General features: G+C 41.1%; 1 protein-coding gene across 2 annotated transcripts in view; it reads left to right on the top strand.

The window, feature by feature from the left end:
• TMEM255B (transmembrane protein 255B) overlaps positions 1–27,896 on the top strand; it is a 75,510-nt gene that overhangs the window by 31,868 nt on the left and 15,746 nt on the right. For both annotated transcript variants that reach the window (XM_074860970.1, XM_074860971.1), the window contains one exon: positions 24,732–24,812. In XM_074860970.1, the coding sequence (XP_074717071.1) occupies positions 24,732–24,812 (81 nt within the window). The remainder of the gene's footprint in view (positions 1–24,731; positions 24,813–27,896) is intronic.

Below are 27,896 nucleotides of genomic sequence, written 5' to 3'. Positions count from 1 at the left end.
GAAGAACAAGACAGAGTAGGTTGTGGGGTCTTTTGAATATGCCAGTTTACATGTTAGATGTGTGTTGTTTGCTGTTCTATCTTTTGTGATAGAATACCTGAAAATCAATCTAAATCCAACCTTTTGATTGAGCTTTGATTTCCAAAAGCATCAGGAAATAATTACTTAAATATTTTAATAGACATTAGAACTCAGATGTAGTGTGCTACATAATACAGCAAGTATGATGGTATGTGACCCCTCACTGCTATGAAATACTGTAGGCCTGTTCATCTTTCCACTTGTGTTCATTGTGGGGCAGCATACCACCACTGGCACTGGTAGAACTCTACTTAATTTTCTGTTAGCAAATGCATCAGAATAATTAGGCCTTGGATCACTTGGAGCATAAATTTATAAACTGATTTCTTTTTTACTGTTATTGAAGAGGACTTTAAACCAAATGAGGGCTTCAGAACCTCACATGCATTGCACAAGGAAGGGCACATCTATTGGTATAAACAATGGAGTTGTGCAATGTGAGCATGAATAAACACTCTGGACTTTAGTCATGTTTTGTGCTATACAGACCCTGTATGATGCTGAAGTGGCCTGCTTTTACTTGGATTCACCCTGCTTTTGCTCTGGATGACATCTGGTATAACTTTGTCTCTGATTAGTGTAAGCCCAGGGAGCCTTTCCATGGAACCTGCTTAAAAGAGGAGGGAAGCAGATTCCTATTTAGGCTTCCTGCTCCTGAAAATTCAGTGGTTGTACCCCAGAAAACCATTGCTGCTTATTCAAATATTGGACCTGTCTCCTAATTTCTCAGGAACCAGTCTTATTTTTGTCCTGCTTTGATGTGATCATTAGGAAGTGTTCAGATGTCACTTGTACAGTCTTACACCTTATAACTACAATGCAACCGTGTAGCCAGAGCCCCCCACTGCTGAGGTTAGACAAGGTGTTGCATCCTCTGAGGCAAGTTACTGTGTCAGAGAACAGTGTGTGTGCTTAATCTCAAACACAGAGACAGGCATTGACCGCCATCATCTTTCTAGGTGTTTCCTTTGTCAGTTTGCACCCTTCTGGCTTTAAGTTCCTTTAACATATGTTACTTAGCTATTCTAGAAATGACCCTGCTTCCTATCTAAATCAAACAATATCATATTAGAATATTATTATACCCTTATATCTGAAGAAACAGCATCTCATATGTACTACCTAGAGTTTATATTCACCTCCTCTTTATTATAGCATAAATAGCTGCGTGGCATTGCTTGCTGTCATGGCATGCCTGTGATGTGTCATTATGGACTAAAAGTGATTCAGTTCATTGCAGTGCTGTCCAAGGAGAAAGTGGGCCAACAAGTTGTCATAGGAGAGCACAAAGGTGCAAAGTCACTGCACGCACCCAAGAAGAAAGTATCTTACAGTCTTGGGTGCAGTTCTGTATCTGGTTAAGTCAGTGACTGGGTATGACTGCATCATCTGTGCAGAGCCAGAGGCTGGAAGGGGCTGGTCACCATCCAGCCATCCCTCTGAGGGCTGGAAATGTATGACCCACTGGCATGAACCTGAGACAGTCATGTCATGACATGCTTCATGGAAATCCATTTCCAGCTGCTTACATTTGGGCTGAGTTTTGTTTATCAAATCTGTCTCTTCTGGTCTCCTTCACATATTACAGAACATATACTTAGTAGTACCATTTGTTGCAAAACTAATTTGTGTGTCAACGTGGTCACACTGACTTCATCTCATTCTCCTCCTCTGTCTAATAAAGCACTTCATAGGATCAGGTGAATAAAGGTGTACATCACCTGATTTCTCTGAGTAACACACCGGGAAATCTGAGGGATGGTGGTGTAAGTACACTCCCAATTTGATTTGCAGGAATGGTGAGGCCTTATCAAAAGAAGGTGTGTTATGCAGACTACAGTGTCATTGCCACTGCATTACATCTCCTTTGCGTCACAGCTAATTTCCTTCAGGGAGAGCCGTAACACCACATTCAGTCCATTCCCCACAGGCCAGTACCAACCATTTTGAGACCTGTATTGTGCTGTTGCTACTTTGGCCGCTGCCTTTGGGGGATAACTGCTGGAGAAGAGAACTAAACTGTCCTCCATTCAGGGAAAGGACAAACTCTTGGCATGTCAGAGCAGATGCCCAGGTCTACACTGAAGCCATAAAGTTTTCATGAGGAGGAACTGGGCAGCGTTCACTTTTCTGTGTGCAGTATCAGGGTGCTGATACCAAAGCTCCAGGTCCCTTTTCTTCTGGAGGGAGAAGTACTAGCTGAAGCTAAGCAGGCTTCAGACTGACAACAAACACAACATCCTTCACATCAATTTGGAATAAGAAATTACTCCTGTTTTTCATTTTATTTTTAACTTCATTTGAGTTGGGAAGGATGTGAAGAGGACAAATCACGTAATTATAGGTTTTTCTTAGTGTGTACTTGCTGTAGAATGGAGGCTATTACTGTTGCACATTTTCTCCTGCTCTTGTAAAACTGTGGATAGAATAATAAAATACTTTATCTTTTATTTTCTTCCCAAGAAAACATAAAATTGACAAAAATTCTTCCTGGAAATGGATGCATTTCAGAAAAGAGATATTTAAATTATTTAAGACTCATTTTAAAACACTTTGCTTAATAGAAAGCTCTGGAGCACAGCACTTATAAAATTAAGAACACTGAAGGCAAAGTAGCTTGGTTTAAAATAGCAGTAGCTTACTTAAAAAATAATGCAGATGTAATTTACTGTGTAAAGTTAATTTCACCACTGGTCCCTTCAGCTGCACTTTTCATCTTAAAAAAAAAAAAAAAAAGAAGCCAGAATCAAGTGAAACAAATCAAAGCTGGAATTAGTGTGCGGTGATGTTATTTCAGAAAAATATGGTGATCACAGGAATCTATTATCTGCATTAGTGTTTGCTTGAGACATTTTGTTACTTAGCAGATGAGAATAGCCCGGTTGTGCAACAGCTAATGGAGATCATTCAACAGCTTCCTCTCACCACACAGGGAGACTCCCTGTCCCACCTCACATGCACATTCTCTGCAGTACCTGCTACCCTCCTATCCATCACTGCAAGCCTTGACCATTGCCACATGATCCTTGCAGTTATCCCCCAGGCAGAACCTATTATAGCCAGCAGCAAGAAATCCAGTTATGAAGTGAGGAAATTGCCTGCAAGAGCTTCCCGAGAAGGTTAGGAAGATGACAGGTAGCAAAAGCATGGGCAGATATTTTAAGCTGTGAAGACAAATGCTTTGTATCATCTTTTCATATGCTCAGCTGGGAGTCATAGAACATCAGTACTGACACATGGTCAGTCACATTTTCCTGAAGTATAGGATAAAAAGAGACTCGGACATGCCTGAAAGCTCTAGAAGGAACCAAGGGCTTAGGCAGGGGAAGTCCTGTCTGCTTGACTATAAGAATTGCTTTTTAATCTTGTTGAGTAGAATTCACAGACCACATCCAGACAAATTTATTAGAGGACATCCACTAAAAAGAACAAGCAGAGCTGAAGAACTTGGGATAATACCAGTGAGAACACCAGAAGATACAGCAGTGAAATTGCAACTTGGGACTGTTGCCATTATAATTTCTCTACACACTTCTTTGGCTTTGTCTTCTCTATAACAATTCTTCAGGTAGCTCAATACGGCAATAAATATACCCTTAGGCCTTCCTTTCTCTTCATTGAACAAGCCCAGTTCCTTCAACCCATTCTGGTGCATCCTGTCCTTCAGTCTTCTGATCATTTAGTGGGCCTCCACTGGTCATACTGTAATTTCTCAAGGTCTTTCTTATACTAGAGAGGAATTGGACACCATATTGAGATGTGGCCTCATGAGCATTCAGCAAAAATGTATAATCTCTTCTTCCAGCCTACTGGTGGTGGTTTGCTAATGCAGCCCAGGATGCAGTTGGCCATCACTTGCGCAAAACATATGTTCAACTTGTACACAAACACATCTGGGTTTTTTTTTTTTGGCAAGCTGCTACCTAGTCAACTTGAACTGTTGCCTGGGGTTATTCCAGCTCAAATGCAGAATTGTACAAAATGCAGATACAGGATGCTGTACAAAAACTAACAGAATGCAGTTGAAGAATTTAGATTCAGGTTCAACTACTTTTAAAGATGCACTAGATTTCTCTTCTAAATTTCTATCACCAACAGAAAAGAATAAAGAGGTTTGAATGCTCTATTAATTGCCATTTCATTACCACTTTTGGCTTTCTTTTAAGCATGAACTGGGCTAAATTTTCTGTGTTTATAAAGCCTAAACTTTGATAATGACCCTTATGTACCTTATAATTACTACTACATCCTCTTAGCTGAGGTTTTGTTTTAATGCCGTTTATGGTCAGGCATGAACTTGCTTTAAAAGGAAGTGATTTTTAAGAGAGTCCGATTTTATGTGGAGCAATGAAGGGATAGCACAAATTTATGGATGAGAACTGCTGCACATACGCACTGTCCTGTCCCCTTGTGCTTGCAGCTGTGTTCCTCTGCCACGGAGAGCTGTAAGGTCCAGTGAAAAGCTCAGCCAAGAGCTGTGTAACTAAAGTATCTTAGAAGTGCTTCCAAGATGTTCCTCTGAAATAGTCATTACTTCAGGGGCCTCCTAAAAGCATCCTCCATGGTTTTTATCCAAGTGGACTGATTGGACACATCTTTGAATGAATGCTTGGATAATGTAATGGATGGTGACCCTTCAAAAGGTTATAAACTACTTACAACTTCTGATTGTGAATGGTGAAGTGACAAATTGGCAGAATAATCAGATGCACTTCAGGTTAGCTTTTACAGGTAGCCAACAACGTGGCTTACTTCATTACTTAATACTAGCAATTCAAGAAAACACTATGATAAGGTACTGTATTAGGAACTGAAACCTGAAATGGGCTATGCTAAGGGAAATTATAAGAGCCTGGGAAGCAGAGCATCTTGCTCCGTTGTTTTGCAGTTTCAGACCTCTATTTTTATACAGATAGACCCTAATCCATTCAAGAATTTTCTTAAGTGTCAACAAATAAGAAACTGAGAAAGTGATGGAATGTGAAATGTTGGGAAAACTGGTCCAGAGAAAGGAAGAAAATCCATTTATCCATAAGATTATCCTGCCCAAGATCGGTGGGGGTTTGCTGATCTTCACTAGAAAGCACAAACACAAATGGTTGCTTTATTTATAGAGATATGGGGACTTTTTTGTTCTTGCTACAGACTGCCTTGGATCGTAGTAGTGAAATGACAGAGGAAGAAGAGACCATCTGAAGGTTTTTTGTGATGTAGGATAATTCTGTAAACAGTAGTTATTCTGAAGGAGACTAGATCCCAACTGTAGTGCCTCTGGGATAAAAAAGTGTTGCAGCGACTTTGAAATAATATTGTATCACACATGGTAAGTGATCTTGTCTAGCTGAAGCATTTTAATGTGAGTGTATATATAGAGAGGATAAGCTTCTTGGTACCTTAGGCATGACATCACTCACTTCAAGCAAAGGTTGAAATCACATCCTGGCTAAAAGCAGAGATATGTTAGATCCTGATTTACAATAGCAGATTTTCACAAGCTGTTCTCAACACCTGAGATGTGCAAGAATTGGAACAGAAAAAGAGTCAGGCTCCAATCCTGGACACTCTTTCTGACTTTATGTCTATGTGCCAGCTTTACACAGATGACTGAAGTTCTCATGTAAATGTTAGAAGGATATGTGTATAAGGAAAAGGGAGGTGCTGTGGAAAGGTGGAGTTGCTTGTCCATCATGAGATCTAAAATGCATATCAAACCAGGCAGTGTTAAGTGGTCGCTTGGATTCCTCTCTTCTTCTGCAAAGCCACTTCTGTGTCACACTGATTTAATTTCATTTTCAGCTGATCTGTTTTCTTCCTCTTGATAGCAGTGGCTTAAGGAATTAATTAAAATAGAACATTTCATCAGGGCCTAAGCCCTGAAATGAACCTGTAGCTGAACCGGAGGACACTAAAACACCCCTAGCCTGGGCTCTTCACCCCCATGGTTTAAATGCAGCTTGTGTATCAGCTGGGTAATTACCTACAGATTTGGGAGTTTAGAAACTAAAATTGAGGTATTTGTCTTCTCTTTATGTATGTTAACTTCAAAATACTGTTTAATAAGCCAAGCATTTTGTAAACTCAGCTTCTGGGAAACATAGAGACATGGCAATGGGAAAATGGAGTCTTTCATCTGGGGAATGCTGATGCAAATTGAGCTTTGGTTGGTAGAGCTCAAAAACTGTTGTACTGAATAATATCAAGATGGCAGCCCCCATCCAGTGAACAAATAACTTACATCATAAAACTGCAGTCCCAGCCAGCCCCAGCAAAAAACAACATGAGTGGGTGTGGGTTTTGGTTGCTTCAGCTTGTCCAAGGGATTTAGATCAGGGCTGTTTTGCACTGTACCTTTCTGTGCTACAGAAACCAGATCAGGAAGTTGAGTGCTGCTTTTTTTCTCACAGAAACCATGTGTAAAATAGTCTTAATTGTGTAGTATTTTATGCCTTTAGACTGAGAAGCAAAATCACCATGGCCACTTGGTGCTCTAGCTTCCCTCCCAAGGAGAGAAGTTCCTGAGAACAAGGAAGCTGCATTAGCACTCTGAGGTTTATCAGCCTCAGCAAACATCATCACTTTCAGTGTTTTCCCAGTTACAGAGTACAGGTCATCTGTCCTCAGTAAAAAAAACTTTTTGGGATTCAGATAAGGATGGCTCAAAAAGTGGTACCCTCCTTCCCCTGGTTTCATGAGTCTGCCTCACCTCTTGTACTAGGGCACAGGAGCCTGCCTAGGGCAGACTGAAGGGAAAACTTGTCCCTTGTGTGCTTTCCCCCACTGCTAAGATGGCATCCAGCAGGATTGCCCGGTATGGTTTATCTCAGGCAGACAGACAACTGTTGGTGCCAGCCCAAGGCAAGCAGTGGGGAAGTGTAGCTGGGAGCTGGAGGGAAGGTAGGACTGGGTCTTGGGGCTGCAGAGTTCACTTGGCTCAGCTTAAAGCCAGCGTTGAGCCAAATTAGAAGCAGTGAATCCAATGATGACTGAAACAATCAAATATTACAAGGCCTCTGCTTGGGATGTTAGTTAGTCAGAGAAGTACAGTCTGAAATGCCTTGAAGATTTGACGATTTCTGCTGTAAGCACAGGACCCCAAGCAGGGACACCCACCCAGCAGTGAGTGGCAGGTTTCCTCCTGCTCCCCCAGCCAGAAGAGGCGGGTGGTGCATGTGTGCACTCAAGAATTGATTGCACCTTCTGATGGTTGCACATGCAATGGGCGAGAATGTCAATCCTCTTCCCATCTTTGAAGCTTCTCATACAGATTATAGACAGTCAGTCAAGAATTGCAGCAGGGGTGCCCAGCAGCTTCACTGATGACCACTGCATTTTACTACAGAGTGACTTCACATGTATGACTTCACACTATGACATGTAACACGGCTTGCCGTCACAGCCCAAAGCCTTGCATGCCTCAGGCCAGATCTCCTAAAAAGCCATTTGGAAATGTTCTGGGCAAGCCTTTTGGCCTTTCCTTTGAAGAAGAAACCAAATAGTTGTATTCCATGTCTAATAAAGTTGTTACCTTGACGACTGGTGGTAGAAAACACAACTCAAAGAATAAGTAATTTCTCATTGCAATTAAGTTAGTGAGTTTCCCTGGAGAGGAACATTACATGCATTTTACTTTCTCCGTGCTGCTACATGAGACAAAATTACAGCTAATTACTTTTAATTCCATTTCCATCCTGTATGACTCATTAATATAATAACATGGTGTAGCATATACCATAAAGAGTTTTGTTGGGGTTTTTTTTAGCAAAGTGAACACTAAACATTTTTATCTGAAAACTAGCACTAGTTCAGTAGTGATTTTTATATTGATGGTCCACTGAGGCGAAAAATGTTTTATTGATGAACTTATTAAATACAAAGTGCTTAAGTTTGCAAGCAGTGCATTTTGAAGCCGATGGTCAACTATCCCACATTATTAATATAGTATTAGATCTTGCATCTGACACTGAGATGGGAAGCACAAACTTCATTCCTACAGTACCAATTAATACAAGGGGAGATTAATTCTTTTTTAGGAACTTAATTTAAGGGTTGGAGCAAAGGAAGCAGCTTAAGCCAATCTGCCAAGATTTCTCTTTTGTACTGCAAGATGACCACATTCGCATAACAGTTATGTTCATGCATCCAAATGCAGTTGAGTATACTTTAAATCAAAGGACTAATACTTTGAACATCACAATCCAGATTGTAGAGGAGCTCCTCATGCTGGACAGGGTTCCAGCCTAATTGAGAGTTACAGATATCTACAGATATCTGTTATAGATATCTGTTATAGATATCTACAGATGTCTGGTGCTTCCAGCCACTTCACAGCCTGAAAGCTCTGTGTTGCTGTCTGCTCTGGCACTCGCTCAGTCAAAATCACCTCTTTTCGGGTGAAGATCTGGGCAGTAACCACAGTTATATCGGTGCTCTTGTAAGTTATTGTGGTTTTGCCAGAAGAATCTTCCTGGGCCAGAGGAGGGTTTTTTGGATGCCTTTTTGCCATGTTCATATTTTCAGCTGATACATAAGGAGCAGAGTAGAGAAGAAGGACATCCTAGCTCTAGGATGAAGCCACTGTGTTTTGGAAAGCAGCAAGTCTAAGGAGGGATGAAACATCCATGTGGTAAAAAATCTGAACATAAAGTAATCTTCCAGGGACATACTGTAGCTAATTGAGCTAATGTAACCCAAATTACTGGACAGTAGTGTCTACTAACAAGATGAAGCTGAGTTACCTGTAATGACAGGTATTTTGTAAGGTATTAGGGGTCATGCCTACTCAAACTAAACTCAAACATCAGACCTCTGTCTAAGGGTTAACTGCCACTTCAGCTCAGTTTCAGACCACCCCCACAAGCTTTCTTGAAAACAAATCTGAACTAGAGGGATAACACTGAGCTGTGTGGTTGTGAGCAGTGTGGATGGGACCATGTAGCCTCAGGACTGGAGACTGGTCTCTGGCTTTCATTTGGCAATATAGATATAGCCTGTAGAACCATTGCTAGATTACTGACTCCAGCTCTCGTGTTTCTTTGTGCGTTGCAAAGGACATTATCAACTTGGAAGTTCATAAAAGAAAAATCTGAACTTTGGAATGGCACCTTTTAGCAACAGTACTCAAGTTTGATTTATTTTGTTTATCAAAGAAAAGAGGTGAACTGAGAGGTGAATTGATGTTGGCTTCTCTAAGGTATCTACATAATCAAAGGTTATCTGATAACAGAGGGCTTTTAGTCTCTCACACAAAAGCACCAGTAAGTGCTGTGGGTTGAAGTCAATGCTAAACAGATTTAAACCATGAAGCAGACACAGTTTTGACAATAATGACTTACAGGAACAGTTTTGTCAAGGGTATGGATGGTTCTCTGTCACTGACATTTTTAAATCCCAAGGGGTTTTTTACATGATCTTATGAAGCTTATCCAGAAGTTCTGAACTTGATGCAGATGTCTTGGGGTGAAATTATTTAGCCTATGTTATTCAGCAGATCATTCTAGAGCAGGGTCTTCAAAGAAGGGTCATGTGAACTATTTTTATGGTCAGGTGGAAACTCTATTGCCTCTTGTCAGCAGGTCTCTGTGTGGTGCCAGGACCTGTTCCCTGCTGGAAAATGTTTAGGGGTTCACAGATTAAAACCAGCTTAAAACCATTTATCAAGATTTCTGGTCCAGATTTGCTTGTCTTCAAATCTGCAAAGGAAATACAATCTTTAACATGAATATAACTGAAATAATATCTCTACTAAAAACACTATTCCTCAGATACTGGATAACACACAATACAATCCAATCATTAACATACTGGTTGTATCCAAGAGCTTGTCAGGAAAACTGTCATCTTGCTAATGTTTTCTGGGCTAGAACGCGGAGACGGGGCAGGGCTTCAGCATATTTGTCCCCACAAATCTGCAGTCTGATATTCCTCTGTTTCCACACAGGTAAGTACTGTGCACACAGCCTGAATATATTGACATTACAGAGGAGCTGGTAGGATGCTTTAGTTTGGTTGCCAGATATTTTCGAGTAAGAGAAATGATAGCAACCTTTTTTTTTGGAGAACCTCTTGAGATCCCCCCTCCAGTTTGCAGAGTCTCTCACATTGGCAGGGACAAAACCCCCTGGTTATACAGCTCCTCTTTCTTTTTTTTCACTGAAATTCCTTTTTAGCTGAATTGCAAATTCTTTAAAATCCCTTTGTTCTTCCCTGCTGTGAGTTATTTTCCTGAGGGAAAAGGGCTGGTATTGTGCCAACCAAACAGAAATGTCTAAACCATTAGGCAGCACATAGATTGTGTTTGGATGCCAAAGAGCAATTCGCTTGTCAATGGGACAGAATAAGAGAAATTCCCAGTTCCTTTCCCTACAGCATTTCTCTACATCTACCACATGGTCTCCTTGTGCTGTTCTGCAGCCCCAGGACAGGGGCAGAGAGATAAGGCTGTCTCAGGCCCTCTCGGTTCTTCATCAGCACAACTGTGTAAGACAAAAGCCTTCACTGCTAGCAAAACCAAGAATTGTTCCAGCTCCCCCTAGCCCTGTGACACAGACATTGGTCCATTGGCTTCCCTTGTTGAGATGTAACAGCTCACATTGAGATCCCTTGTTAATGTCATTATTTTAGCCATTCAAGCTGCAGTAATGCATCTTTGAGGCAAAAATTTCTTGAAGATGCAAGTAAGGGACATCTTAATACAACTGCATGCAACAGAGAGGGAGGAAGACTACTCTTTTATTTTAAATTAGGAGTTTGCACTTTGAGAAAACATTGAGGGAATGACCCACACATATGAGTATATGAAAGCTGATGATTAAATTCCACTGCCATTTATTTACATGTTCCTGTCTCACAGAGAACACAATGTCAACGCACAACAGCGCAGAATTTTTGCGCATTGGGGTAATAGCAAATCTGGCACTTCCAATTTCTTTGGCTCTGAAAATTGAATAATTTTCTTTTAGCTTTCCTTCCAGTGTAATTAGATAGGTGTGAATTCCACTGAGTATGTTGTAAATCAACTCCAGAGATATGAAGGGAAATTCTACACATTTTACTCACATTAATAATATCATTAGTGCGAGAAATAATATGAGAAGTGAGAAAGTGAGCAGGATTTGATCCATGTTTAAAATGACACTGGTATTCTAGTTTCCATAGATTATAGTCTTCTGCATCTGTGTGGCTCCTATACATTCAACAATCAGTTCAGGGGGGAGGGAGGGATTTAATTAGCAATGTAGAAAAGCAGCTTGGATCAGGGGAGATTTACTGTCTACTTCCATCTTTAACCTTACTTTGCAAAGCACTAGCCATGATGCAATTTATGCAAAGCATGCAAAGCAAGTTAATTATAGTCTAATTCTAAAAAAGTTAGGTGACTGGGGCAAAGGGATTGCAGTCTGCTCTGAAAAGCATAATCTACTTCCCTCTGATGTGCTGCCAGCAGAAGATAATTTTCCTTCATTGTTTCCTATTCTCAGAACTGTTTCTAGACTATCAGCAGATGTTTCTGTTCTGTGAAAAAAATTCAAAGCTATGACACAGATACATAGAGGGGAGAGGGAGTAACCACCTGCAGAGTTCAGACTACAGCAAAAATACTTGGCATTTTTTTGCATCATTTGTCAAGGGAAAAACAGTGCTTTGAGTTGCCCTGTGCAGAAACTAGTGAAGTAAAAAGAATGGAGAAGGTGCTGTTTATTCACATGGATCTAAATCAGCAAAGCATGTAAAAGTCCTTAAATTCTACTAAAGTAAAAATTTAGGGTATTTAAGTATGCTGCATTTTGCCCTAGCAAAAGATTTCAAAAAACCAGAGGTTTTATTTGTTTCATCTTTAAGAAGAAACGGTGATTAGTATGAATAATAATATCATGTAGCAGGAATTTGTCTCTCTGCAGGTGAATGATTATTCAGTTACAAGTAATGTCCATGAAAAATATGTTCCCAGGTATTCAGTAAAGTTTTGACTGATGATTATTTATGCCTCTATTAAGAGCTTATTAAAATATATGTTGCGCCAATGTTGATAGATTATGAAAGTTCACAGTTGTAATATATTTTAGTCTTTGGTGAGAAATTCCAAGTTTGAAAACGTATGTTCTTAAGTTATCAGAGTTAAAAAATTTTTTTACTGAACCTGCCTAGAATTTCCTTGTGTGTATGCCTCAGTGCAGTTCTCTCCACACTCCCAGCCAGCAATATATCCAGTGGCTTTCTTGCCTCTGGAGCACTGAGCACCAGGTATTTGAACATCTCTGATCTTCTGAAATGCATGTGAGCTTCAAAATGACAAGCCAATGGAGATGGGGAAAAGCTAATTGAGCAATCTGGGTATGCATGAATCATTTCACTATCATTTCACTAATTGTTTAGACCATCTCAATTCTGTAACTCATGTCTTTCCATTCCTCCTGGGGCTTCTCTCATGGACTTTTTACTCACATATTTTGGGGCCTAGTCCTGCAGTCCCTCCCATTTGGATGAGCCCTGTCAGCCTGACCTCTAGTGTGCTGTGGTGTGTGTCGCTGGTGGTCTTCCCTTTACAGGGGTGATAGGGAGCTTTGATGGCAAATTGTTAGGCATAAACATCTACTTTCTGGGTGTTTTCTACTCAATACCTAACATAAAAATTTCATACATAAAGTTGTTATTACATTACTTAGATTATAATGGGGCTATTTAAAGGTCCCTGTCAGTGGAGTGCCATGCTCTGAAAATTAAAGCCTCCAGCATTTTATTTGTATATGTAGATATACAGTACATGTATATTGCTCAACTAGATGCATTTAATGCAGCCTCTTTTCCTTCTCTTTAATGTAAAATAAATCCAAAAGAGCATTATAAATGTAAACCCTCTACATTTCAGTCAGCAGGATATTCAGTATTTCAGATGTGTAAAGGTTAGTGTCTTGCAAAATTACATTTCTTGCAGTAGTATACTTAGAGACATATGTTTCTTACATATTCTAGTAGTATTAAGGCAAAAGGGAGGAGATGGGTTGTATTTCATGTATTTGAGTTACATTACCAGAAACAGAATAAACAGTTCTTGCATTCTTGTGGAAAAGTTAATTACTCACATGGCACAACATCATTATAATCAAGACAGAGCAATCAGTTCATATAACAAACCCTATAATCAAGGTAATGTAATCAATGTAAGTAATCAACTATAATAAGCAATTAAATATCTAACTGCATCAAGCAATAACTAAAATTACAGCCTTGAATAATATCAGCTAATTGCATCATTAGAAACTTGTGTAAAAGCCAATGGTAAATCTAAGTTTTTAACTACACAAAATATCTGTTGCAGGTATCATGGGAAGGTCTACAGCCTGAGAGACATTAGCTAGCAAAACTTGACTAAAGAAAAGCAGTCATATTCCAGTGCCAGGCTTGGATTTGCCAGAGGTCTGGGGTATTAAGGCAGGGGTAGGCTTCCTCGCCGGAGCCTTGTATGGCCCCAACTCCCCAGTACAGCCAGAGCAACTGTCTCTTATGACATATTGTTTTGCAGCACAGCAGCCCCAGAGCAGGCAGGCACGGTGTTGCTCAGCAGCTCTGCACAAATCTCTTTTCTTCCTGCCACCACCTACACCTGCATCGGCTAAAGGCACTGGGGCTGCTGAACCTCCATGGGGATGTGCAGGGGAGTCAGTTCCCGTTTCTTCTATTTGTCACACTGCACTGCATATGCTGATGGGCCTCTCCTCCCGCCTTCATGCCAGGAGGAGTGTGGCCAAAAGTCACTGAAAGAAAAAAAACCTATTTGAAGAGGATTTAACCTCTCCCAAGAGAACTATATCCATCTGAGAACAGACCTGTCTGTCTACACCAAGAATAGATATGTCTGTGCACATCATCTAGCAATGGGGCAGCTCCAGCATCTGGAGGCTTTTCATTTGACTGTAGCAGTACTACCAGACCAGAAATCTCCCACAAGTAAAGGAGAGGGGGACTGAGGCTACCACAACAAAATATTTTAAATAGAAGAAAAATCAATGACGAAATACAAAGTGAGACAGATCCATGTATGTGTGTTTTTCAGCCACGACAGTATACAGGTACTTTAAGTACTTGCTGGTTTGAAAGACCTGAAATGAATATCTGCTTCGCCCAAGCATTAAGAGAAGAGGATTCTGTAGGATCTAGTCTTTCAAATGGAATAGAAATCCTAAAAAGAGCCCCTGGAAAGCACAGTGTAAAGTAAATCTGGTTTGTGAAAGTAAAGAAATGTTTAAGCCACACCAGCTGCTTTTCCTGGTTTTGGCACTGGAGTTGGGTTATTTTAGCTTAGCAGACAGGACAGGCAGGGTCCCTAGTCTGGAGCCCAGCATCTCTGGAAGAAGATTAGATCCTAAGTTAAGTTCATGCAGGGCAGATGGAGAAGTACGAGAAAGGGTAAGTGCTGACTGATGTCTAGAGTGAAACTCTCAGCATTGCTCTTATGGCATGGCCTCACCCAAAGCGTGTGAACAAATACTGCCTCCTAGGTATTTAAACAAAACTGGGAATGTATTATTTGCACCAGGGGGTCACTAATATGTTGTAGTTACAGTAGGAGTATGGAGTGGACAGAAGCATCCCGTCTCTTTGTCTCACTCTACATCACTTTGAAGGGTTCAACTGTACATTTGGGAACCCTTGACTTTTAAGGCAGGGGCAATACATGTAGAAACTGGATCAACATCTTAGGTCAAAAGAACATGTGAAACCATAATTCCATGGCTTACAGTTTCTTACTATAGTTCGGTAATTATCAGCTGAATTTTGAAAAAATGGCAAAAAAATTGAAAACATTCTGTTCCTGATGGTCCAGTCCATTGCAGTCCATGGCAGTAGCATAACCTCAGGGCTGCTACGCAGATGTAGGACTGTGGGAGTCCAGAAATGGCGTGCTCTTTTTTTCTTAGCACTTGCCCTTCCAAATCCCAGCCAACATGGACTGTGCATTCCCTGACAGCCCAGTACTTTCTGTGTTGTCAGTCAAGGTGATGCTCTCAAGAGGACGAAACACAGAAGAAAAAGTAGGAAACAAACACTAGTGTTACAGGGGAGGAAAACTGCTGAAATGCAGAAACGGAAAGACTTAGGAGGCCCACTTGAAGAGGTAGAAGTAAACTTGACATTTGGATTCAAAAGCTGATGATGAGCTTGTTGGCAATGAGATAAAAGCTGTTAATAACTCTAGAAAAGACTCTCAGTGTGTGGTCAAAATATGAAGCAGGTAGGAATTATCATAGAATCACTTGTGTTGGAAAAGACCTTTAAGATCAAGTCCTACAGTAAACTTAACACTGTCAAGTCCACCAGTACAGTTCATTTTCTTTCTATAACTGTACTTTCCCAACTTCCCTAATTTCGAATAAAATTCAGATTTGTTTTACAATTCCTGTCTTTCAGGCATCTCTCCACAGTGTTCAGGACTTTATTTTCTAGCATCTGGACTTCCTTTCAGGGTCATAGTTTTTTAAAACCTGGGGTTCTGTAGCAACCACAGCACTCCAGATTGCTTTCAGCCAAATGCTTGCAGCCATTTTATTATGTATTTTGAGTTTCTTAGTGAATGAGAGAGATGGAGATGCAGTGGCTGGTTCAAGTACCAGCCCCTTGTAGCAGCACATCCGCTCAACCCGGTGCAGCAAAGGCCAGGAGCTGATGCCTGGCTCTCCCATAAGAGCAGTCCCTGACGTTGAAGGGAGAGAATAGGAGCCTGCTGAACCCCACAGTGGTGGTAGGCAGCTCCAGGGCACTGGCCTTTCCAAGAAGGCACCTTTTCCTGTGGGAGCACATGCTCAGAGTCTCCTGTAGTTGAGCAGTGACCCCTCTCTTCCCAGCTGCTCTCTGAAATGCAAAGGTTATGAAAATAATGCCATTACTTACAGAAGTACATTTCAATGAGGCATATGAGGAGTAGTGTTTTAATAACTATGTAAACTATGTGTACAAAAATTTACATCTCATGAATCATGGGTAAGACATTCTGTGGTCTACCAGGAGGTTAAAGATTCTTTATCAAGCACAAGGGAAGATACACATCTATAAGAAACTGGCTAGTTTAAAATGGGTATTGTAATTAGTTTATTTTCTTTTCCATCAGTTGATGTGGGTTCAATATTTGGAAATATGGGATTGGAGAGTTCAGGGGGGGTTATTATTTCTACTCTTTTCTTAAAATAGTGATATTATGCAAGATAAATAGTTTACTGAAAGCCCCTTCTGCTCCAGAAATTGCAAACTGAAAACCAAATTGCATGTTTAGCTGCCAACCAGTAAAAGTCCAAAACAATTGTCAAAAACACCCACCCTTTTTTCTGATTCCAGAAGGTATAATCATGTGCTTTATGTGGGAGTTGCAAGGCTGGGTAGGAAACAGAAGTATAAGATGGTTTGTTTCTTAAAGCTGATACCCACTTACCACAGTATTGAGGATACTGACCTGTACCTTAGACTCAGATGTTCCTTAATACCCATCTTGTCACAGCCAATATGGAATCTGTTCATAACATTTTAAAAATGCACATTTTTTTTTTTTGTTTATGAGTGAAAGCACAAAGATGTTTGTATTAATCACTCCTATGAATCCCTGGGATTTCCTAGCAGTGGCCTTCCTCAAGTGACAACCATCTCATTGAGAATGTTGTTGAAAAAGACTGAGAAACAGCTCTTAGAGAAAGACAGAAATGACAAAAGATCTTTAGCATTTCCTCTCATTATTTGTACAGGGTCAATCAGCTTTAGCTCAGGTCCCCAGACAGTGATCCAGCCTGCCTGCTTTTCCAGACTCCTAATATGTTGGCACCTTCTTTCATGAGATTATTCTGTGGTCTGAAAGCTCTCAGGTCTGTATGCTCCCCATGTGCCATGTGCTCTCAGATAATCAGTGTGAGGCAGACACAGATACCTATGCTCCATCTAGCCCTCCAGAAAAGCATAAAAGCTACTTGCTAATAACATCTGTTTGTTCATATTTGCATGCCTGCTTTCAGAAAGTTAGCAGAGAGCCTGATCTCAAAGGGAGTGATAATCTCCAGAACACCCAGCTGTTGGCACACGGCTAAGCTGGCACTGAAGGGTTATGTTTCGGTTTGCTTTTAGGATTAAACTTGAAAAATCTTGGCAACTCCCTCTCCTATTCATTGCTAGCTATGCTGTGGATGAAAAGGACCTACAAAAATGTTGTAGGAAGAAAACAGAAAATTAGAAACTTCAAGTTAATGAGCCACTAAAAACATTAGTCTGATTTTGGACTCCTTAGTTTTATCTGTACTCATCTTTTACATAAGCCCAGGACCGTTCAGTGGTCCCCAGGCCAACTGGCATGGTGAAGCCCACGTCCTTACTCTTAAAGTCTCTTAGAGTCACAGGCAGTATGGCAATGTCCAAATTACTTACTGGGAATGGTTCTTGGCCCATGCTAATTTCCAAACCATGCCCAGAAATTATTTTGGAAGGGTGATAGTTTGCCCAGGCCAAAGCCATCACAGGCACAGTTCTAACAATTTAATGGGCTAGATGATCAGGTTTCAGGCCTGGGAACATTCCCTGGCACTGATTAATCTACACTTCTATCAATGCAGCCATGGAAGCTAAGACTAAATAAATACTGTAATTGGAAAAAAAATAGCCCTCACCAGATAATTTCAAGAAATTATTAGCCATGTTTTGTGTCTGTAAAGTATGGCATAAATTTCAGTCAATGCAGTTTATGCTATATCTCAGTTTTCATAAAGTGGACTTGCACATAAAGGAGATGGAATTTTCCCTATGTTATCCAAAATATATGTGTTCTCCAAGGAAACAAATACTGGAATAGAAAAATCTACTTTCCATACCTCAGTTAAGAGCCATACAACCTCCTCCCCACAGACATTGTATCAAATCCACCAAAGATACTGTTCAAAGAATACTTTCCTTACACAAATAATGTATCGCAATGCTCCCACCATCAAAGTGGGTTTTTTATTGTATGCTCTTAAAAGAAAGCAACCAATGAAACCAAAACCCTCTATATTTGGACCAAATCTTCTCTTCCTTGGCATAAAGCCTTCCCTCTTAGCCGTCTGTTCATCACTCCCAGGTTCTAATACACATGCAAGAAAAATATTGAAATAAAAACTGTGCAAGAACAGGGAGAGCTACAGTTTGCTCTGTAGGGTTCAAGGCTGAGAATTTCTGATTTGCCTGAAATGAAAGGGAATTACTGGGTGTTTAGAATTTTTTTTGACATTTCTGAAAATTTTCTAAACTTAGACTGATGGCAATCTGACTGTATGTGCCTATTATACACAAACACACTCATACATAATTAGCTAAGAAATCATCTTTACCAGTGCTCAGAAAGATTGAATAAAACCCATCAATTTTTCCTTTACATTAGTAAATAAACCCAAGCATGCAACTACATTTTTATACAAAATTCTTCCTCTTTTTGCCAGCCTACTGGTGTTTGTCCTCTGCATGTATCAGCAGAGCTGTAACCAACAGATCTTTCTCACCTGCCCATTTTCAGTTAAAGAGAGTTACTCAAAGAAGCAGAGAAGGGGAATGCATTATTTATTATATATTAATATATTAATATTACACATTAGTGATAGGTATTGCATAGCTCTGTTCCAATAACAGTGGTTGAGGAAGTTCCTAGTATCAAAGGATATCAAATCAGTTAAACAGAATATTGTTGCTATATACTTTAAAGCAACTGTTAATAGATGAAATATGTATATACTTGCATATATAGTATGTAAAAGTAGCTCTGTCTCTACCAGTGTTTCTATAAGCAGTGGAAACAAATAGAATCAAGGACTGTTAGGTATCCTATATTCATACACAGTCTGCAGTGAGCAATATGAAAATATAAAGTATTTTATGAGCAGTCTGTCAGGAATACTTTTATAGCTTTGAAGTATTTCTCATTTGTCTTTGTTATTAGAGAGGCCTATAAAATCCAGCGGGTGTAATGCGGTGTGACATACTGTTGGATAATTTTTAAACACTTTTTAATGTCTGTGTGGTGCTTTATTCATATAAAAGCCTCAGTAGACAGACAGGCCACAGCACCTCTGTCGCATAAAAATCTAATTCAAATGGAAGCTTTTACCAGTGCAACCATTCAGCATCCCCAGTGTACCTCTACTTAAAAGCTGCATGCTGTAGGTGTTCTGTGGGTGTCTAGATAAAGTCAAAGTTACCTAATCTTTGTTACTTTTACACACTCAATCATTACTCATTTATTTTGATTTGGATTTGCCAGACTGATTGCACATAGAAATGCATTTAGAAGAACAGACTGAATGCAGAAATCTGGCTTTACTAGTGCAGCAGGCTTCCTTTTCGAAATTAGGTGCATGAAGGAAAGTATACACGTGCATGCAAATGTATTAACTATATTCACAGTGGTCTCTTCCATGTCACAGCTCTGACCTTTTTGCTGCACAGCAATATGAAGCGATAATAGCTGGTATGGATTAATCAATCACCTCTCTCCTCAGGGAACAGTGCTGCTTCCAGTCACAAGCACACTTGGATGAAAAGCATGTTTGTCTTCTCCCTCAAAGACCAAATCAATAAAAGGACCAATTTTTTTTTTTTGTAAGAGGAAGGAGGTGTAAAGGGTAGGAAAGCTATGTGAGGCAAGAGATCAGGGCCAAGGTGCAGGTCTTCCTGTACTTGATGGAGGCAGGTTAGACAGCTATCTCACTGCCTTTAACAAGATACAGAGATGTCTGAGGGGAGGATTTTAGCATGCAGGGCCAGACACAGCCTCGTGGTGTGATGTGGTGGCATCACTCATCAGCAACCTGTAGTAAGGGCATGCATGCCCAGAAGGTAAGGTATATTTGCTAAATTCACAACCTATGATAGTTTGAGAGAACTTGTTAGTGTGCTCATATCCTGAGGTAGGCTCTGACCCTCTTCACAAAATCACATTGTTGCTGAGGCTGGGCAACACCTCTGGAGACTGTCTAATCCAACCCCCTGTGCTCAGAGCAGTGTCAACTAGAGCAGGTTGCTCATAACTGTGTCCAGTTGGGCTTCGGGTATCTCCAAGGATGGAGACTCCACAACCACTCTGGGAAACCTGTTCCAGTGTTAAATCACCCTTAGAGTAAAAAAATTTCTTCTTATGTTTGAACAGAATTTCCTGTATTTCAGTTTGTGCCTATTGCCTCTGTCCTTTTCCTGGGCACCACTGAGAACAGTCTGGCTCCATCTTCTTTAATTCCGCCATCAGGTAGTGATAGACATTAATAAGGTACACCTGAGCCTTCTCTTGTCTGGGCTGAACAGTCTCAGGTCTCTCAGCTGCTTCTCTTATGACAGATGCTCCAGTCTGCTAATTATCTTCATGGTCCTTTTCTGCACTCACTCTAGTATGTCCATGTCTCTCATACTGGGGACCCCAGCGCTGGACCCAGCACTCCAGCTATGTCTCACCAGTGCTGAGTAGAGAGGAAGGATCACCTCCCCAGACCTGCTGGTGATGCAGTTCCTAATGCAGACAGGGATACTGCTGGCCTTTTTTTGTCACAACGGCACACTGCTGGCTCATGTTTAACCTGCTGCCCACCAGGACCCCGAGGTCCTTCTCTGTAAAGCTTCTTTCCAGCCAGTCAGTCCCCAGCCTTTTGTGGGCCATGGGATTATTACTTCCCATGTGCTGAACTTCTTGAGGTTTCTGTGGGCCATTTCTCCAGCCCAGGTCTCTCTGAATGATAGCACAGTCCTCTGGTGTTTTAGCCACTGCTCCCAGTTTTATACAATCGACAAGCTTGTGGACAGTGCACTCTACATATCATCCAGTGCAGTAATTAAGATGTTACATGATATTGTCCCTAGTATTGACCTCTGGGGTAGACCACTGTTGAGTGGTCTTCAGCTGGACTTCATGTCACTGATCACACCACGACGCCAGCAGTTCTGTCAGCTTTCAGTTCACCTCACTGTCCATTTATTTATCCTGTACTTCATCAACTTGTCTGCAAGAATATTATGAGAGACTGCCAAAGGCCTTGTTGAAGTGAAGATAAAGAACATCCAGAAGCAGATGAGTGAGAAGCTCCACTCATCCACTGTTACGGAGGCTCCCAAATGAGCAACCAACCACCAAAAATAAAAAATTAATTATTAACACAGTTAACTAGCTCTCCGTAAATTACAGGTTTGAATGTCTGTGAGAGGAGAACAGAACAACTTTCTAGGGTTTAACGGCAACCCAAAACACATAACAAAGAACTCTATGGGGTTTAACGGCAACCCAAAATGCAGAACAAAGCCCCACTCCCTAGGGTTTAACGGCAACCCAAAACGCTTTATCACTCACCCGACAAGTGAGGGCTCTCAACCTTGAGGACCTGCTCAGGGCAGCGTCCCAACCCAAGGCACCTCGAGGAGTTTCCTTGGGCAGTGTCCTGACCCAAGGGGAGAGTCCTCAACCACAGCCTGCTGCTCCAGGGGACGAGCTCCAAATGGCTCCCCCAGGGGACTCCATTTATACCCAGGCCGAATCTGACCTGTAGGCAATAGCGGCTCCCATTGGCCAAAGGCCGCAATTACTGCGAAGCCCTGAGAACAAAGACAGTCAGGAGCTGCTGCACTTCAGCAGCCAAGAAGCTCTGCTTTCATTGGGCGGATGCACCTGCCACATCCACCAAGCCAGTCACATGCTTGTAGAAGGCTAACAGGTTCATCAGACATGACCATTTACCCCTTTGTAAATTCATGTTGACTACTGCCAATCACCTTCCTGTCCTTGATATGTTCGGAAACGGTTTCCAAGGTTATTTGCTCCATTACCTTCCCACCAGCATGTAGTTCCCTGGATTCTCTTTCTTGCCATTCCTGAAGATGGGAGTGGCATTTGCTTTCTTCAAGTCCTCAGAAATCTTCCCTGAACACCATGACCTTCCAAAGACAACTAAGAGTGGTTTTGCATTGACATCACTGAGCCTCCTCAGTACTTATGGGTGCATCCCATCAGGTCCCATGGACTTGTGTATCTCCAGTCTGTTTAAACATTCCCCAACTTGATCCTCCTCCAGCAAGGGTATTTCTTGACCCAGATTTTCCCACTGGTCTCCATTGAAGACCAAGGCAAAGAAGGCACCTTGGCCTTTACCATGTTTTTTTCACCAGGTCACCTGCCTCATTCAGTAGTGTGCCCATATTTTTTCTAATCTCTCTTTTGGTACTAATACACCCATAGAAGCCCTTTGTGTTGCCTTTCGCAACCCTTGCTGCATTGAATTGCAGGTGGGCTTTGGTCTTCCTAACCTCATCCCTGCACACTCATATAATTTCTCTACTTTCCTCCCTGGAGACTTGCTCCTGATTGCAATTGTTTTACACTTCTTTTTTATGTCTGAGTTATATCAGGAGCTCCTTGTTCATCCACGCAGGCCTCCTGCTGCCTTTGCTTGATTTCCCCCTCAGTTGGGCTGAACTGTTCTTAAGTTTGAAGGAGATGATCCTTGAATATCAACCATTTCTCCTGGACCTCACTGCTCTGCAGGACATATCCCATGGGATTCTTCCAAGCAGATCACTGACTAGGCAAAAGTCTCCTTTCCTGAAGTCCAGGTTTGGGATCCTTCTTTTTTCCCTGCTCCCTTCTCTTTAGAGTCTGTACCCCACCATCTCATTATTAGGGGCAAGGCTGCCCCTGACCTTCACATCCCTGATCAATCCTTCCTTCTTTGTAAGTATGCGGTCCAGCAGAGCTCCTCTCCTTGTCAGCTCCTTGATCACCCATGTTAGGAAGTGGTTATTAATGCACTCCAGAACTTCCTGGATTACTTGTGCCCTGCTGTGTTGTCCCTCCAGCAGATACATTGTGCCTGCCCCAAATATTGGGGTAAAGTTCTTTACTACTTTGAAGTAATAAAGTAGTTAAAGTACTCTGTGAGCACCAGGGCCTGTGAGTGCAAGGCTTGTTCCTGTTGTCTAAAGAAGCCTCATCTACTTTTTCCTGATCAGGCAGTCTAATAGCAGACACCCACCACAATGTTGCCCATCTTGGTCATGGTTTACTCTATGGTTTACTCTACAAAAGAAGGGCAGCACAGCCTTTGGCTGATACTATGCTTGCTGTGCTAGCAGAGAAACTACAATCCTGTTAGTCCTCCCAACCAGATCTGTCCCTGGAAGTCATGGATAAAGGCTAATGCTTTCCCAGGCCTATAGAAGAATGTTGTCCTAGTTCAAGACATGGCATGCTGTTTGCATGGTATTTGCTTTTCCCCTAGAGAAAAAGAGTTACTGAAGCATTTTTTCTTACACTTGTGTAATATAAATAAATATTTTTGGATGCAGGAAGCTAACCTTTCCCTAACCCTTGGGAGTTGGTGTCCAAACTTCCTTGGGTTTGCCAGAGTAATCAGAAAGGCAAAGAAGCTGATGCATGAGCTAAACTCATTGACTGTATTCCTGCTTAGCTCTGCATTTTAACTGGTTATGTATTTTGGGTCAGCAGATTTATACAGTTCACACTTCATTATCGAACAAGCATAGAATACTCAGAAGTGATCTAAGTAGTACAGATCTTTCTGCAGTTTCTGGTTTATTCCTGGATGGGTCATAAAGCTTTAAAATGCAGTGAAAGTTAATCAACACAGATTTCTGCTAACAACTTAAGTAGTCCTTTGCTTGTAAGTTAGCATGGAAAAAGGAGATGATGGGTAGTTGGTTTCCATCTTCTCTCGTGGAAGTGGTCTGACTGACATGTTGGGGAACACTTCAGTGCTTTTGAAGGCACAGATCAGGACTAGATAAGTGACAGAAAGTTGAAAAATACTTTTTTTTTGCCAACATAAGTCATTCCCACACTTTGTTTTGGGATAGACATCTGATCACAGATGAAGATTTGTCTTCAGTCATCAAATTCTCCCTAGGCAAATGTGGTCTGGTCCTGAAACTGCACCCTCTAGCCTTCGAAGTGGCCATTTGCCAAGTTCAGAAACACACATCTTCCATCTGGCCAAAGATATTTCACTGTGTTCTTCTTTTATATCAACTTGTGGGAACTGTTACAAGCAAAATATGAAATATAAGCAGTGAATGCATCTTTTGCAATAAGCATAAACAGAAAGTAAGGCAAAACCAAACAGTGCCAATTACTTTCCCTTTATGCCTTCATTTCTTCGTTATTCTTTGATTTGCTTTTGGGTTTGAAGTGTCGGTAGTAAGCGGAATGCTTAAAGTATTAGCTATTTTACTTTGTTTTCACAATGGACATTGTTGAAATCCTTTAAAAAGAAAATCCCATATCTTGAAGATAAATAGTAAAGTAATTCTTTGTGCTAGGTAAGAAACTGTACCACGAAAGAGTGACTGGACCATTCTCATAGAGACTGTTATTTGACATCAAGCAAGAAAGTGGTTAAATGCCAGGGGTGATGTCTTCTTAAAAGAGGTGACTGGTACAGAGAAAATTAAATGACACTCGTAATTTAGTGGTGGAGTGAGGAAGGAAAATGTAACCCTGAGGAGAGCCATTCTAGAAAGAAAGCCAAAACAGGGGTTTGTGAGCCAAGTGTCTGCACTGGCTTCAGCTCCACAGAGCTGTAAGCATCTGTCATGGGGACATGGGACGTGGTGCCTTCATGCTTCCTCCAGACTGAGTACTTTTTTGGCTGTTTTTCTTTTTGCAGGAACCCCGACCTTTGTATAACAAAAGGTGCCAGTTTTATTCAAGTGGAATAGGATTCCTATATGATGCCTACCAGACAGAGGTAAACAAACTCACCTCATCATATGTTCATTTCTCCTGTGCTTTGAGGGGCTGGGGAGGAGGGAGGCAGGTGTTTGAGAGCATGTCTGTGCACATAGGTGATGGGTTGATAGAAACCCTACTGATTTTTCTCGCACAAGTGACTCCTCACTTGTCCAAGCCTCTGATGATTGCAAATCATTACAACTAGTGAGGTTTTGAGTCATCATCAGTGTTTCTATCCAGTACATTACTCTGGGTCTGGAATGATTCCTAGACCATCCATGCTGTATAATAGCTGTCTGGAATGTATTTGTCACATTGGCCTCTTTCTCTAAAGAGGTTTTTGTAGACTTCAAGTGACATAGGAAATATCTAAATGAATCCATTTGCATTGTCCAGAAGACTTCAAATCTTCTCTGTATTTATCCAGCACAGGCCAAGAATGTCAGTGGTTTGAATGCAGCTTTTTTATTATTTCAATGACATTAACATGGTCGGAAAAGTGCCCGTACCCAAATGGCTAGCCTCCTGAGAAGTTCAGATTTAGTTTCTTTTCCTATTTTTCATTTTATTATTGTGGTAAATTTGTGGGAGTGAGAAGAAAATCAAGGAGAGCAGGATTTAGAACAGCTAAACAGTGGTATAACTTACAAGAAGCCAGATGTCCTTCATCACCACTCCTCCCATGGTTAAGAAAAAGTGTATGGGGAATGTTACTGTTAACAATTCTAGACAGTTTAGCGAAGTGTATTACCAGGTTAAGCAGTTAATGCATCTTAAATCTTGCTGCTAGGGCACCCATTATTGATTCCAGAAAATGTATGGCAAAAATATTTCATTGACCTCCTTGCATAAAGACCTACCCAGACAAACTTATGATCTGTGAAAACACCCTTTCTTGTAAGTTTTACTCCATCCTGTTCTAAAGTGTGCATGCACACTCAGACACAGACATGGCCTGAGAAATGCTTCTGATTCCTGTAATAAGCGTGTAGCTGGCATCACACTGACCACAAGACCCTGCAGGTGACCCCAGCCTCAGGCTTCTGGCCAGACAGGTTTCCCCAACTCTGCAGATTCTGGGAATGTCTAAAATTGGGCCACCCACAGCTCCTTGCTCCATTCTGGCAAAATCCCTCTATCTTTTAAAAGTGTAGTTAGTTTGTAATAACATTCTTGTCTGGTTGTCCACTGATCTAAAGTCAGCATGTGCTAATTCAGAGTTAATGATCCATGGCATTTGAACTTGGCTTTTGCTTTTCCAAAGTTAGCCAGCTAGTGAGCAGGGGACATGCTCTGCATGCCAGGTGAACACCTAACTAGGAAGGCAGATTATTTACTTACTGAGTGCGAGTTTCCTTTTGATTGCCATCTCTAGCCAGTGAGTGGTCTCCAGCTCATGTAGTTTGCCTGTTTCAGTTCTTCTCTTTGCTCAAAGCAGAAAGAATTTGATTTTCTTGCAATTACCATGAGGTGAGAACATCTCATCTAGACAAGCACAAACAGCCAGAACATGAAAAAGCTAAATGTCTGGTCACTGGCATGAAATAATAGATCTTGACATGCAGAATAGCCACAAATGGCCTGTTTCCATCACCTTTGCTCACACCACACAGTAATTTGTTTGTTTTCGTTTATTCACTGTTCTCTTAAAAAGGAGTGTCTTGCTCTTTGCATGTTTTAAAAATGCAGTGATAAAAATAGACAACTACAGTAACTCCCTTGGCCAATAATATAATAAGTCTTGTAGCCTAGAAGCAGCTAAAAACATGTTTAAGATTTTGCCAGTCTCCCACTTTTGTACTTCTAGCCTTCTAAAGTAAAAAGGGGTAAACCGGTCTAATTGATGCTTGAAGAGGGGAAAAATACTTTTATTTCCTATCAGAGGTGATCCCCAAAGCCAAGCATCAGAACAAACCACCTCTTTAGCTCTCTCATCCCCATCATGCATGTGTAATGGAAAAAGGGTATTTTAACTATGCAGGTCCTAGCTGTTTTGACTGCATATACAGGGGGTCAAAACCAAAGTCTTAAGTTCCAGTCAGTGTGAAAACACTATGGCATCCCAACAAAAGGGCTGTGGTAGCAGATGCATTGTCACACTCTGCTCCAGGGTTGGTTTTCAAACTGCTTTGAGAAGTAGCCAGGTGTGATGGTTCAGTCACTTCTGAGCTGGATCTTGATTAAGCCAACGCAGTTGTTGACGGTAGCGCACTCTTCTGCAGTAAATTGCAGCTCAGGCTGAGGACAGCTGCAGCTGAATGTGACTTCAGGTCAACAGAGCCCCTCCATGAAATTCCAGTAAGTTTAGACACAACAGAACAAGACTGATGAAATGAGGTCCTATCTCAGAATGAGAGATTCTTGTGACAAGTGGGATATGTCTGTATCAAGCTGTGAGCTCCATTTCCAGATTGCAACCTAGAATGAGACCATGTTTTTATAATCTAACTTCCATTTTGGGTTAGAAGAGCTGGTTTATATGAGACACTAACCATAGGTACGGCCTTGTCCTGGGCAGCAAAGCAATCCCAAGGCTTCATTTTAACTCCCTTTTAACTTTAGCTTTGTCACCGAACTTCCACTGCTCAAGCAAATCCTGCTAAGGACAAGTGTGGCAAGTGTGAGACCAGCTGCAAGATGAACTTTCTCTGGTGCTGTGTACATTTAAGTCTTTCCCTTTTGCTGGGAACAAACACGTGAGTTGTACACACTCATCAACAGTGGCAGTTTTCACACTAAAAAGGATGCACAAATCCAGAACTCAGGAGCTGAGAAATATCTGGTTTAACATCTCCTGTGGAGACTATCCCACAGACTAACACATTCATGGCTAAGCAGAACTGTCTGACAGAAGCTTTTCAAAAGCAGGCATGTATTCCTAAGCATGCTTCTTCTACTTTTTCATCATGAGGAATTTTCCATTCAATAATATATTTTATTTGCATTTTGCAAACAAAATACTTCTCAGTGGTTACAGTACATTTTTTTCTAGCAAAATAAAAACTATAGAAAGAATGTATTTTCTGACCTCCTAGCTTTTAAAACCTGAGAGTTCTCCAGGATTTCAAAGTCAATAAGCTAAAAATCTCAGGAAAAAAAG

Source organism: Strix uralensis, chromosome 2 (assembly GCF_047716275.1).
Source record: "Strix uralensis isolate ZFMK-TIS-50842 chromosome 2, bStrUra1, whole genome shotgun sequence".
Classification (NCBI taxonomy): domain Eukaryota; kingdom Metazoa; phylum Chordata; class Aves; order Strigiformes; family Strigidae; genus Strix; species Strix uralensis.
This window is presented reverse-complemented; position numbering and strand designations above follow the sequence as displayed.